The 14,750-nt window shown below is 51.0% G+C and overlaps 1 protein-coding gene across 8 annotated transcripts in view; it reads left to right on the plus strand.

The window, feature by feature from the left end:
* The window catches only part of DNM2 (dynamin 2), an 88,549-nt gene that overhangs the window by 40,194 nt on the left and 33,605 nt on the right, over positions 1-14,750 (plus strand). For all 8 annotated transcript variants that reach the window (XM_018051081.1, XM_018051076.1, XM_018051078.1 and 5 more), the window contains exons 3-6: positions 3,057-3,206; positions 5,143-5,346; positions 8,024-8,122; positions 11,259-11,419. In XM_018051081.1, the coding sequence (XP_017906570.1) occupies positions 3,057-3,206; positions 5,143-5,346; positions 8,024-8,122; positions 11,259-11,419 (614 nt within the window). The remainder of the gene's footprint in view (positions 1-3,056; positions 3,207-5,142; positions 5,347-8,023; positions 8,123-11,258; positions 11,420-14,750) is intronic.

A 14,750-nucleotide genomic window follows, 5' to 3' on the forward strand; every position in this document is an offset into this window, starting at 1 on the left:
ACACAGATTCCGATCCCTGCCCTGTAGGTTGACCTTCTCCTGGGGATCAGAGGAAGTGCACAGGCTGGCAAGGTCCACCATATTAGAAGGTGGTGGGTACTTGGAGGATCCTCAGGAAGGGAAAGGGAAAAGAAACTGAGGAGGTTTCTCATCTTACCTGGGAGTGGGAGAAGATGAACACTTGAGAGGAAGGGACCCATACGGGTGTCCGCAGGCAGAGCGAAGAGCCAGTGCAAAGGCCCGGAGGCAGGAGTTCAAGGGCTTGGAGTGAGAAACCAAACAAGCCCATGTGGCTGGAGGGGCATGAGTTGAGATTAGAAGTTGGGGGAGGAACCTTAGTAGGGCTCTGTGGTGTTGGTGAAGACTGGGTCTTATTGGGGTGAGGTGGGAGCTCAGGAAGATTGCAAGGAGAGGTGGCCAGCGTCTGGCTTTAAGAGGGTCAGTGCTCGGGCTGGGTGGGGAAGCATGATTGTAGGAGCTTTCTTACCTTGGTCTGATGCTGGAGTCTGGCACATGGTCCTCAAGTGACGAGAAACCCAGGGAGAGAAGGCAGGTGGTGAGGGATGGGCCTGGCTGACTCCTGGACCTTCCGCTTGGGCACAGAGGGTATGATTTCTGCTGTCCACTGACCTTGTGGGGAAGATGTCATGGTTTCCCAGTATATCTCCTGCTCATCTTTGACTTGCACAAAGGGGCTGGCAGAAGGGAAGGCTGCCAGCACCTACTGGGTCCCCTAAACAGAACCCAGGGCGACCCGGCTCTGATAGGAGAGGAGGTCCAAAATTCAGGATGGCGTGCCCGGTGGCTTGGAGTCAGGAAAGGCTCCCTGGAAGAGGCAGCAGGCAGGCAGGCCCTAGAGGAGGAGGAAGTGAGCTGCAGCAGGCCTGGCAGGGCAGAGGTTTTGCAAGGGACAGCGCCTATGTCCTAGTCTCCAACCCTGTTCCCATCCTCCATCCCCCTGCACTCCTGAAAGAGGGAGGGGTATCTTGTGAATGCGGAGCCCTCGGCCTTGAGCCGGAAGAGAACTGAGGTTTGCTGTGGGGGTTGGAGGACCGTTCCATTTTTGGAGGTGGCTGCAGGAAGAGCAGCCGAGAGTAGCCGAGTATTTCCTCCTGTTCCCGTGGAGGGCTGTCCTTGGGAACTGGGTCAGCTGATGGGGGTGGGGTGGTTGCTGCCACACCCTCCAACCACTGTCCTCAGTGCCTGCTCCCCAGTGACCAGTGTCCATATTGATCTGAGCCCACAGAGTCTCCCGACCCCTGCAGCGGAGGTTAGACAGGTGAAGAGTCTGCCTGTGGCCTCATGATGCCCACGTGACTTGAGAGCCACTGCCTGAAGACAGATTATCCATGCTCCAAATCCCAGCTCCACTGGTGAACTTAGCCAGCTTGCTTCAACCCCCTCTGGCCTCAGTTTTCCCATCTGTGATATGGGCATCATGGAGATACCTACCTGCTAAGCTGCTGATTTGTGAAGAGCAAATGGGACCACAGACGGGGCCTGGCCAGAGCAAGCAAGCGTTCGTTAGGTGACAGATGGAATGACAGACCTCCTTGTGCTCCTGACTTTCTGCCGTGTTAGGCCTCTGGGCAGAGATTCTCGACCTGCCTGGCCTTTCTCTGTTGCCGGGCTATTTCTCCATCCTTTGTTCTGATGCTGCTGTAGCTATGTCTGTGCTGAGATTTGTGTAGTCAGGTCTCCTCCTGGTGGACATGGAGGCTATTTCCAGTTTTTTACGCTGAGAAGCAGTGCACATCCTTGCACCTCTGTCATGAACTAGCTCTTTAGGCTGTTTACCAGCCAAACTTACTTCCTTCTTTGTAGCATCACTCGCAGGAGCCATGATCTCTGGGCCTAGAAAGTTCCCCCGCTCCAACATTTACTATGAAATTCAGACACATGGAAAAGTCAGGAATTGTGCAGTGAACACCCATCAACGCAGCACATGTGTTCTGTGATAAAAGGTTTTTTTTCTTCCTGCTTTACTTAACTCTCTGCTTTGGATTTCTCTACCTTGATGGCAGTACCAGCACTGTCATTAGTCAGTTTTTAAAAATATATATATATATATATTGATTTTATTTATTTATTTGGCTGCATCAGGTCTTAGCTACAGCACGTGGCATCTTCGTTTGGGGCATGTGGGCTCAGTTGTCCCAAGGCATGTGGGATCTTGGTTCCCCAACCAGGGATTGTACCCAAGTTCTCTGCTCTGGAAGGTGGGTTCTTAACCACTGGACCACCAAGGAAACTCCTCTAGTTACTTCTTCATTTCTCTTCATCTCAGTGTCAATAATGGCTTTCAGTCACCTCGGGCTTAGAAGGCCTGAAGAGTCCAGAAAGCGTTTCTTCTGAGAGGGTCGTGTGTAAGGACCCCATGAACAGCCAGGAAAGAAGGCAGGACAGAGAGAAGGGCTTTGGTGAGGCCAGCTGTGGTGGGGGTGCCTTGGGGAAGGAGAATGGTGAGTCCCAGGGACACACGCCGGGGATCTCGCTACCCTGGAGGGCGCTGACGGCTTAGCATCCCAGCAGGGCAGCGGCTTTAAACTGTGACCCACATGAGGGAGGTTCTGTGTCATCACCCAGGACTATCTCATGTATAACACCGGAGCAAAAGCTTCATCAGTCATCCATCCCTGCGTTCCAAGGGATGCAGGTTGATAAACAGTAATGGCTGGTCACAGCCAGCTGTTGGATGCTGGTTTTTGTGGGGCTTTTTATTTTTGTTTTACTTGTAATATGTCATGACTTAAACCATGTAGTTCTGCAAAATGCTTCATGAGAATGTGCATTCCACAGTCAGCATTTTTGCCACCTTTGTACCTTGTGGAGTACCCGAGGTCTGGAAGGGAGTGCGATCTGTAGGAGGGCCCCCCTCTAATACCTGTCAAAAGAATGAATCCGTTGCTCCCCAGTTTCCTGGAGGGCCTGTGACTGAGTCTTCACTTTCTCTACTTGACAAAGCTCTTTTCCCAGGAGGCCGTCTGATTCCCTCCAACCACCCACAGCACAACTGCTTCTCTTTCTCACTTGGAGTATCTTTCTTCCCTTTTCAGAATATGCCGAGTTTTTGCACTGCAAGTCCAGAAAGTTTACAGACTTTGAGGAAGTCCGACAGGAGATCGAAGTGGAGACTGACAGGGTCACGGGGACCAACAAAGGCATCTCCCCAGTGCCCATTAACCTGCGGATCTACTCGCCACACGGTAGGAAGCAAAGACCCCTCACTTGGGCCAGGAGAAAGCTGACAGTGGGCCAGTCACAGGTCGGGGCGGCCTCACTCTCGTGAAGAATATGCTCCTTCCTGGTTTTCCTCACAGATACACCCTCTTGATCCACATCTGATAGCAATGTGGTACGAGAAGTCTATCTCGGCTCCAAGAAAAACAGCACGCCAGGGAGACTGTCGGGAGTGGTGGGGCCTGGGGCGAATTAATTGCAGCACATATATTCCTTTTAAGGGAGTAACCACAGCTTGGCTCCCCGGTAAATCTAGTCCACCCAGTGATGCCAGCCCAAGGCAGCCAGGTTTTCTGGTTCCTCAAGAGGAGGCAGAAAGCCAGATTTTTCTACATAAGGTCCAGATTTTAAAACTGCATCACGTAAACAGAACAGGCAACCTGTAACCACACACAGCCTTTGACTCAGCAACATGGCCTGCTGACTTAAATGGCATTTGATCAATATTCCAGCCAACTCTTAACACCTCAGTATGGGTTCTTTGTGATTTATTTATTTTTTTGTATATGAACTTTTATTTATCTTATTTTAAAATTTTTGGCCACGCTCTGCAGCATGTGGGACCTTAGTTCCCCAGCCAGGGATTGAACCCGTGCCCCCTGCATTGGAGGGGTGGAGTCTTACCCACTGGACTCCCAGGGAAGTCCCTGTGATGTCTTTTAATATATTTATTTTTAAATAAATGATCCCTGTACAGGATGCATATTCAAAAGTTAAAAAAAAGGTATATCCAGCAAAAATCTACCCTACTTTCAAAATTACAGATGGATTTCATGTTCTTCAAATGATATACAGTGTATATGTAGGTAGTTATGAATATGTGGGTATATCACATATGTGTGTTTTGCTACTTTTACTCAAATCATAGCTGATAGGAAAGTCACTGATGTCTCTCTTCTTGTATGAGTGCATCTCAGCATGCGTTTTTATTTTTTTGGCCTTACCACATAGTATGTGGGCATGCGGCATCTTGATCACCTACCAGGGATCGAACCCATACCCCCTGCATTGGGAGCACAGAGTCTCAGCCACCAGGACAGTCACCAGGATAGTCCTGAGCCACCAGGATAGTCCCTCCGAGTGTGTTTCTTACCAGAGAATCTTCTTTTTTGCTTTTAATAATTCCTTGATATTGACTGAATCGATGTGCTCATGATGCGTGTGCAAAGTTATTTAACCTTTGAGAACAATTCCAGTCTACACATGCAAGTATCCAGATTTAAAATTGTTATCACTGAAAATAATTATAAATGGAGCATAACCTTTAAAGATTGTGAATCACTGTATTATATGCCTGAAACTCATACAGTGTTGTACTTTAGCAATACTTCAATAAGAAAAAAATATAGTGACTTCCTTTCACTTTTCACTTTCATGCATTGGAGAAGGAAATGGCAACCCACTCCAGTGTTCTTGCTTGGAGAATCCCAGGGACAGGGGAGCCTGGTGGGCTGCCATCTATGGGGTCACACAGAGTCGGACACGACTGAAGTGACGCAGCAGCAGCAGCAGCAGCATAGTGACTTCATTAAAATAAAAACAAACTGGGACTTCCCTAATGGTCCAGTGGCTAAGACTCCGAGCTCCCAGTGCAGCGGTCCCAGGTTCGATCCCTGGTCAGGGAACCAGATCCCACATGCTGCAACTGAGACCCAGCGCAGTCAAATAAATATTTAAAAACAAAACAAAACTGTCTCACTGAAATAGAGTACAGAGAGCGTGTCCATAGGATGGGACCCTAGGCGGGAGTTATCAGGTCAAAAGGTGGGATCCAGTTGAAACACAGGAATAATCCTGAGGCCTGACGCCCAGCACTGGGGGAAGCAGGCCAGGTCTCTCCAGGGCTGTGTGCCTCCCCCGCTCCTGGCTCTTGACGGCCTCTCTCTCTGATTTCCCCTGTAGTGTTGAACCTGACCCTCATCGACCTGCCAGGCATCACCAAGGTGCCCGTGGGGGACCAGCCCCAGGATATTGAGTACCAGATCAAGGACATGATCTTGCAGTTCATCAGCCGGGAAAGCAGCCTCATCCTTGCCGTCACCCCTGCCAACATGGACCTGGCCAACTCGGATGCCCTCAAGCTGGCCAAGGAGGTCGATCCTCAAGGTACCTGCCAAGCCCCATGGCAGCAGCTCCCCCTTTCCCACACTTCTCAGCGTCTCGGCTTGCCCCACATTCTCAACTCTGCATCACTGGTGATCTCTTTGACCCACAGTTTCCCCTAGAAAAGGCCTGGGACACCGCATTTCCCATGAGGGCCAGCTGTTCTAGAAGGGTGTCCCCTGGGAGGCCAGTGTGTGGCAGGGAGCATTCCCCCTTGGCAAGTTGGTCCTTGCTTTGCCTGCACAGAGAGCTAGTGTGGGGAGTTGGGTGTGGGAAGAATGCAGGCCTCTTTGGGCACAGATGGGACTCCTGATCCCACTTCAAGAAGTTATTCTTCCCCCTTGAGGCTTGGTCCCTCCTGTTGAAAGAAGCACTGCAGTCCTGAGTTAGAGAGCTGCCGAGAGGACCGAGGGTCTCCACATCAGTGCTTAGGGGCTGGCGGGACAGGTGAAAGGAGGACGAGTTAGTGAAGCCAGTGGGGCAGTAGGGAGTGGTGGAGACTTGGGCATCTCTGGGTCATCTCTGGCTCCAGGCATTCGTTCAGTAAACGTCAGTTAAGCCCTGGCTGTGTGCTGGGATCTGTTCCAGCCTTGGGGACCCTGCAGGGGACAGTTGATAGGGAGCCCTGCCACCAGTGGGAGCGACAGACTCCAACAAGGAAATACGCGTGTGGGATGACTTCAGGCAGCGGCAAGCACGGGGAGCAAACGGAGCCCCTTCAGAGAGGCCGGGGTGCCCAGGACACAGTGGGAAGGCCGGTGTGGCCAGAGCAGAGTGAACCAATGGACAAGGTGGGGAGGCTGCTGGGAGCGGCTGGGCCAGTCTTTGGGCTTTGGTTCTTTGGGCTGTGGTGGGGAGTTGGGTGTATTCTGACAGTGGTGGGGGGTTAGCAGAGTCTGACACACACACAAGTACATTTTCCAAATTGTCTGCCGACTGCTTGAATCCCGCAGCATTCTGGAGCAGTTAGGGACCTCCACCAGTGAGGAGCTGGGGGAGATAGGCTCTGTGGCCTCACGGTCCCCAGTGCAGTCAGTTGAAGGTGGCTCCTTTCTTGTCCTGGACCGTGAGCTCCTCAAAGCTCAGGGCTCTGCCAGCTCTGCCCCCAAGGTCATCAAGGTTCACTTTCCTGGGAGGGTACCCCCTACCCACAGACCCCCAGGCCTTCCTGTCTGCCGAGTCCAATACCAGGTCATGAATGTGACTATGTCCTGATCAGGACAGAGGCTGATCAGGCAGCGAGGAAGTAGGGGTGAAAATGGTTAAGCATCATTTGTGAACTTGTTGCTGACCTTCTTCCGGAAAAAAAGTAGCTGTCTCACTTTGAAAGTATTCGTGATGGTTACCCCTAAATGTCACCATTGTGAAACATCAGACCCTGAACTGTGACAGCTCCTCTTCGCCTGCAGATGCTGGTGGCTCCGCTTGGCAAACATTCTTTCAGAGTTTGTTCTTCCACGTCAAAGTGTTAGTCACTCAGTCGTGTCCAACTCTTTGCCATCCCATGGACTGTAGCCCGCCAGGGTCCTCTGTCCATGGGATTCTCCAGGCAAGAATACTGGAGTGGGTTGCCATTCCCTTCTCCAGGGGATCTTCCCTACCCAGGAATCAAAGCTGGGTCTCCTGCATTGCAGGCGGGTTTGTCTGAGTCACTGGGGAAGCCCTATAAACTCACGTGTTAAAAAATGGGATGAAAAAAAAAGGGATGACCTTCCTTTGTTTTCCCGTTGTGTGACTGTGTTTGCCTATTACCACAAGGACACAGGTTGGTAGCCATTCATCGGGCAGCCTGCTGCTTCCTTTCTTTTGTTCTTGAACATTTCGGTTTCTGATCTTTGACCTCCCCTCCCCCAATCACATCCCTCTACCTCGGGCTGCGTTGCCCCTTCCAACCCCGCACCAGCTTTGTGGATGTTTCCAGGGGTGGTTCCTTTGACCTCCGAAAAGGTGATGCCATCTCATGATCTCATAGCAGAATGTGGGCAGGTGAGCACACCAGGGCACCTGCTTAATGCCTACTTTAGCACCCCCCACCAGAGATCTCCCTGGGTTTCCCTCTGTCCCCTGCACGTCTCTCACACACACACGCACGCACGCACGCACACACACGCGCACGCACGCACACACACGCGCACACACACACACACACACACACACACGGCCAACACAGAGGGGGCCCTCAGGCACCAGTGGGGGACAGTTGATTGGCAGGGTTCCCTCGATTCAGGGCAGTTTGGGACAGTTTGGAATGAGGAGGAATTCCTTAGGATGGTGTCCACAGTGTCATTCTGGCCATTCAGATGAGAGGTAACCCTGGAAACAGTTGTCTCAGGTTGGCGTGTTACGTTGGAACTCTGCATGCCACTCAGAAAGTATAGCATGGAGATACTGACCCGGGGTTCATGTTTGGTAAGGTTGCCCCAGATTCTGCAGCAGCAAGACTGGTCGTACCCATGACCGACGATGGCCAGCGTTGATTGATTGAACACGCGCCCTGTGCCAGGTTTATTGTCTTGACACGCCCCTGAGATTGGTGTGTTACTGCCTTCATTTGACATGAGGGGTACTAGGGTCTAGGCAGGTCACACGGTCTGGAGGTGGGGACCCAGCTGGACTCCAGATGGCCCAGGTCGCCTGAGCTCCTTCCTCATGGTGCCCTCTGACCTCTGTGCTCTTTCAGGCCTGCGGACCATCGGCGTCATCACCAAACTCGACCTGATGGACGAAGGCACGGATGCCAGGGACGTCCTGGAAAACAAGCTACTCCCCTTGAGGAGAGGTGCGGGGGCAGGGGGTTGACCAGGATGCGTGGGCTTGAGCCACAGGAGAGCTGGGGCGCCTCTTCTTTGGGAAGACGACTCGTTTTGGTTGTTATCTTTACTGAAACCTCAGCAAATGCTCACAAATGCATTGACCATCCCACTTTCCCACTGCCCAGAAGAAACTGCTTCTCAGTCCCATTGTAGACCCTTCTTTTTCTCTGCCCAAGTGAACATACATATATTTTTCTTTTTTTTTTTTTAAGATATTATTTTTTGGCCGTGCTGGGTCTTCACTGCTGCATGTGGGCTTTCTCTAATTGTAGCGACAAGTGGGGGTACTCTTCATTGCAGTGCACAGGCGCTGGGGTGCACAGGCTTCAGTAGTTGTGTGACGTGGGCTTAGCTGCTCCATGGCCTTTGGGGTCTTCCTGGACCAGGGGGTCGAGCCCGAGTCACCTGCATTGGCAGGCGGATTCTTAACCACCGCACCGCCAGGGAAGCCTTAGCTTTTTCTTCTGATGTGCGTACATTCTTTTTTCATTTATATGGTGAACAACTGCTCATTTGGGGAACAAAACAAAGTGTCCAGGAGAAGAAAACTGAAATCACCCATCACTCAGCTTCTCCCCATAGTTGCTACTCTGGCTCTCCTTCCTAAAAGTTCCCGAGGATTTGTAATTTTTCTTTTTTTAGACTTTTTTTTTTTGGACAGGGACCATTTTTTAAGGCTTTACTGACTTTGTTACAATATTTCTTCTTCCTCTTCTCTTTTTTTCTGTTCTGGAATTTTGGTTGGGAGGTATGTGGAATTTTAGCTCCCTGACCAGGGATCAAACCTATATCCCCTGTGTTGGAAGGCAGAATCTTAACCACTGGACAGTGGGGAAGTCCCTGTACCTTTTAATGTTCAGTACTTGTTGTCAAGCATTTTCTCACGTGGAGAGAAAAATGTGAGGTGTTCCCCCAGACCAGCCTCGTTGCTCATCACACACAGCTAATCGTCACTATCCCAAATATCCTCTCCTGTTGTTCTTCCCTTCCTGGGGATTATGAAGCAAATCCAGGCACCCTGTCATTTGACACATAAATACCTACGTTTCTGTTCCAACGACTCCCCCCCAGCCACTTGATTTAAATTTTATTTATTTATTCTGTTTTACTTATTTTGGGCTATGCTGGGTCTTCCTTGCTGCACAGGCTTTTCTCTAGTTGAGGCGAGCGGGCCTACTCTCCAGCTGGGATGCTCGGCCTTCTCATTGCTTCTCAGTGGCTTCTCTTGTTACGGAGCACAGGCTGTAGGCTCACAGGCTTCGGTAGTCATGGCCTAGTGGCCCCGAGGCATGTAGAGTCCTCCCCGACCGAGGATCGAACCTGTGTCCCCTGCTTTGCAAGGTGGATTCTTAACCACTAGACCACCAGGGAAGTCCCTGGATCCTTCTTTTTTAAGTTAACAAAAGGAACCACAAAACAAGCCAAACACCATCTCTGCCCCTTGCTCTTTGCCCTTCACAGTAATCTGGGTTCGCACCTTGCTGCTACTGATCCTCCATGTGACCATTCTTTGGCGCTCAGCTTTTTTCACAGTCCAACTCTCCAGGCTCTTTTTGGAGAGCCACGTGGGCAAGGGGCCCCTCCTTGGCCTACCTCGCTTCCCTCATCTGTAAGGTGGACTTGATGATAGCTCCAAAGAGGACGAGAAACCGTCAGGTCTGCACAGGACTTGGCAGGATAGTTGGCCAAGGATAGCTTGGAGGATAGCTGTGCTCTTCCTCTCCAAAGAAACATCAGTCCTCACTGAGAGAAGGGGGTACAGATATGTGTGTTTATCACTTCTGACCTTTCACCGCCCAGGCCCAGTTCACCTTTCCAATTTTCATCATATGGACAACAATACACACATCTGCTGACTGAGCGCCTCCCACGTGTTGGCCACCAGGCTAAGTTTCCTGCTTCCCATGACACCCATTCGTGCACCTGAGCAGTGGGGTACCTTGGGTCCACACTTGGGGTTCCTGGCTGCTTGAATCCCCCTTCCGTCGTCCTCTTCCAACTCCTTTATGTCCAAATATTGTAGATCCTCTTTTCAAAGTAGTTTTCTTATGCTAATGGTTTTTTGTGTTAAAAAAAAATTGCCGAATGGTACCTTAAACTGTCGTTTCGGAAGCTGGCTCCAACCCCCTCCTGTATAAGCCCCGCTTCTCTTACACTTATGATTAACTTGCTTATGTTCTGTTCAGACAGTTTTAAGACAAATACAATAATTGAAAAAATACCCATTCAAGTACTTCCAGTGTTATGTGGAAATCTGTGAATCCCTAGCGAGTTCATTTTGGTGGCCACCAGACGTTGTTTCTTTGCCAACCATTGTTGTTGTTCAGTCACTAAGTTGTGTCCGGCTCTTTGTGACCCCATGGACTGTAGCACACCAGGCTCCCCTGTTCTCCACTGTTTCCCAGAGCTTGCTCAGATCACGTCCATCGAGTCGGTGATGCCATCCAGCCATCTCATCCTCTGTCACCCCATTCTCCTGCCCTCAGTCTTTCCCAGCATCAGGGTCTTTTCCAGTCAGTCGGCTCCTCACATCAGGTGGCCAGAGTATTGGAGCTTGAGCTTGAGCTTCAGCATTAGTCCTTCAAATGAATATTCAGAGTTGATTTCCTTTAGGATGGACTGTTTGATCTCCTTGTGGATCTTAGTTCCCTGACCAGGAGTCGAACCTGTACCCTCTACATCGGAAGCTCAGGGTCTTAACCGCTGGACTGTCAGGAAGGTCCCCAGATATAGTAGCTGTAGAACAGGTATTAATATCTGGCACGATTAGCTTTTCCCATTGGCCTTCTTTTTCACATACTGTTTTCTGTCTTTAAAGCTCAGATTGTGGATTTCATCTCCTCCCGAGCTGTTCTTTCTCCAGTCCCTCTCACCAGGCTGAATGTAATCTCTCCTTCTGAACACTTACGTTGCTCTGTGTTTGGATTCTCAGTGTTGCCTCTGAGTAACTCATGAGGCTTCTCACCTCATCTGGGAGTGACTGGGAGGGCGGGATCCATGTCTACACCTGCATATTGTCCAGCCCCATGGCTGGCCTGTAGTGGGCGTCTGGGTTCCTAGGCTTGCCTGGCACTGCCGTGACCTGACCCTCTCTCTCCGTAGGCTACATTGGAGTGGTCAACCGCAGCCAGAAGGATATTGAGGGCAAGAAGGACATCCGCACAGCACTGGCGGCTGAGAGGAAGTTTTTCCTTTCCCACCCAGCCTACCGGCACATAGCTGACCGCATGGGCACCCCACACCTGCAGAAGACTCTGAATCAGGTACGGTGAGGACTTTGTGCAGTTGCTCAGGCTGTGCACTGCAAAACAGCTGCATTCCACAGTGGTGCTGCCGCTAGTCTAGAGCAGCACTCATTTTAGCAAAGCTGAGTTCAGTGAACGTTTGCATCAGTGCCTGGAGAAGAGTCAGTGCCAGTATTATTATTACCATCACTACTATTGTTACCATTATTTTTTAAGTTTTTCATTGAAGTATAGTTGATTTACAATGTGTTGATTTCTTCTGTACAGCAAAGCAACTCAGTTATACATACATATATTCTTTTTTTTCTTAAGTAGCTTATTGATTTATTTTTGGCCGCACTGGGTCCCTGTTGCTGTGTGGACTTTGTCTTATGGTGCTGAGCAGAGGTCTGCTGTCTGGTTGTAGTGCATGGGCTTCTCATTGCAGTGGGTTCTCTTGTTGCGGACCACGGGCTCTAGGGCACTGAGCCCGTAGTTGTGGCTCACAGGCTCAGTTGCTCTGCGACATGTGGTATCTTCCCAGACCGGGGATTGAACCTCTGTCTCCTGCATTGGCAGGTGGATTCAAAAGGATACAGTGAAGCGCCGTGTGCCTCCTGCCTCTCACCCACCGCTGTAAACACTGCCTGAGTTTCTCTCTGTCCATGAATGCAGAAAGGACTTCTGAGAAGCACATTTCCCGCTTTATCCATAGTCATGGATGCCCCCCATTTCCTTTTAAACTTTTTAAACTCAACAGTATCTCCTGGAGCTCTGTCCCTATAGAAGCCTTATTCACTCTTTTTCATGGCCCTGTAGAAGCCCCTGGACACATGGGCCCTCATCTGTTTCAGTTCAGTTCAGTCGCTCAGTCGTGTCCGACTCTTCGCGACCCCATGAATCGCGGCATGCCAGGCCTCCCTGTCCATCACCAACTCCCGGAGTTCACTCAGACTCACGTCCATTGAGTCGGTGATGCCATCCAGCCACCTCATCCTCTGTTGTCCCCTTGTCCTCCTGCCCCCAATCCCTCCCAGCATCAGAGTCTTTTCCAATGAGTCAACTCTCCGCATGAGGTGGCTAAAATACTGGAGTTTCAGCTTTAGCATCATTCCTTCCAAAGAACACCTAGGACTGATCTCCTTTAGAATGGACTGGTTGGATCTCCTTGAGTCCAAGGGACTCTCAAGAGTCTTCTCCAACACCACAGTTCAAAAGCATCAATTCTTTGGCGCTCAGCTTTTTTCACAGTCCAACTCTCCAGGCTCTTTTTGGAGAGCCACGTGGCTGGTTTCTGAGGCTTCCAGTCAATAAAGGGCTAATGTTCACACTTGATCTTAGCCAAAAGGTGAGAAGGTGTTGGGCTGCTGTTTAATAGCATTGTTTTGCATGTGTGCCAGGTTCTCCGAGAGTGAAATCTGCGAGGTGGGGTTTTGTAGCTGCGGTGTAGCAGGCACTGTGGTCCTCTGTGGCCTTGGGGTTATGAGTTATCCCTCCTCCTTGCTATATGGTGGCACCTTGGGCCGCAGGGTAACAATTTAAAAGTTCTTCCTGCCTGCAGTGGGACACAGTGCCAGTTGGGGAGCTGGGCCCTATCCTGGGGAAAAGGCATATTTCTTTTTTTAATTTTTTGGCCATGCCACATGGCATGTGGGATCTTAGTTACCTGACCAAGGATCGAACCTGTGCCCTTGCAGTGGAAGCACAGAATCTTAACCTCTGGACCACGAGGAAAGTGCCAGGGGAAGGCATATTTTTGATTGGGGGCACTGACTCAGGACAAATCCCCAGATAAAGGCTAGGAACACTTCAAGTGTTAGGAAGCAATGTGGGCTGGCAGAGGGTGGAAAGGCAGAGCATACCTCTCAGGAGAACGAACAGGGAAGTGAGTGTCTGGTGGGAGGGGCCCTGCAGGAAAGGAAGCGGGGGCGGGGGGGGGGGTCTGCCTGGGCAGAGGGCGGGGGGAGGGGAAGGGAAGTAAAACTGTCCGCAGGTGCCTGGGGCTTCCTCTGAGAGCCCAGCTGGCCTTCTGGGAGCCTGGGCCCACATCCTGGTGCTTCCCAGAACGGGGTCCCCCCGCCCCTCTATCGCCCCATGAGCTAAACAGGGTCATGCCCCAGAAAGGCGACAGGGACGAGAGTGGACTGCCGCCCTCGGGGACCTGCAGCTCCCCAGGAAGGGGCCCCCGGTCACAGAGGGTTTCGGGGTGACCGTCAGATTCATGCCACGTGCGTGAGTCTCCTTCACACCTGTTTCCTCCCTCGGTAGGTAGTTTGTCATTTCTTTGTCTTGTAGGACAAAATGCACCACACAGCGGTGCATTTCCATTTGGGTGGTTTGAGTTGATTTTATGGCTTTTATTTATTTTTTTCATTCCTTCTCTCTTTCTCTTTTGAAAGAGTATTTTTAAAACGACAGTCCGGATACAGTGAGTGTTCCATTTCCTCCCATGCCGCGACAGGCCGCCCGACTACCACCCCCAGGCGGCCCGTGTCGCCACTTCCTGGGCTTCTTTCTCAAGACTATAAACCCTGGAGGGGCCGATGTGCCTGGACTGCCGGCCTCCCTCCTGCCTGCTTATCCCGCGTGCCCCGCCTCCTCTCTTTTCCTGTTCTATGCTTTCCATCTTCCTTGTTGCCACCCGAACAGTTAACATATTTACCCACTGCTCTGTATCTGACTTGTTTCTGTTTTTGCCATGCCATGTGGCATGCCGGATTTTGGTTCCCTGATCAGGGATGGACCCCATGCCCATTGCAGTGGAAGCGAGGAGTTCTAGCCACTGGACCGTCAGAGAAGTCTCTGTCTAGGTTTTTCATGAACAGCTCATCTCAAGGCTCACTACCTAATCTTTTCTGCACCGCTGCCTCCTTTTAAAGTTTGTGAATAACGATCGAGTCCCCATGGTTAAAAACCAAACAGTCGGGGGTGGTCTGCGGGAAGGGTCCTCCTGACCCTCATGAACCATCCTGCACTCTGTGCAGATGAAGGTGTGTTCTCAATTCTCCCCATCTTCTCAGAAGGGATCACATCCTACATGTGTCCTGTGCCTTTTCCGGTGAACCGTTTCTGTCATGGTTTGTAGGGCCCGTTCCTGTGGTCTGTGTCTGTCAGTCCTCCCGTGCCTGGGTCCTGCAGTGGCTTTGTAGCCTTTACAACTTTATTCATTTATTTATTTGGCTGCATCAGGTCTTAATTGTGGCACCCAGGCTTTGTTGCCCCACGACCTGTGGAATCTTAGTTCCCTGACCAGGGATCAAACCCCTGCAGTGGAAGGTAGATTTCTAACCACTGGACCACCACCAGGGAAGTCCCTCCTAGACTTTGTTCTGTTCTCCAGTGAGCGACACTGGCTGTTCACGGCCAGCAC

This window comes from Capra hircus, chromosome 7 (assembly GCF_001704415.2).
Source record: "Capra hircus breed San Clemente chromosome 7, ASM170441v1, whole genome shotgun sequence".
NCBI classification, from domain to species: Eukaryota; Metazoa; Chordata; class Mammalia; order Artiodactyla; family Bovidae; genus Capra; species Capra hircus.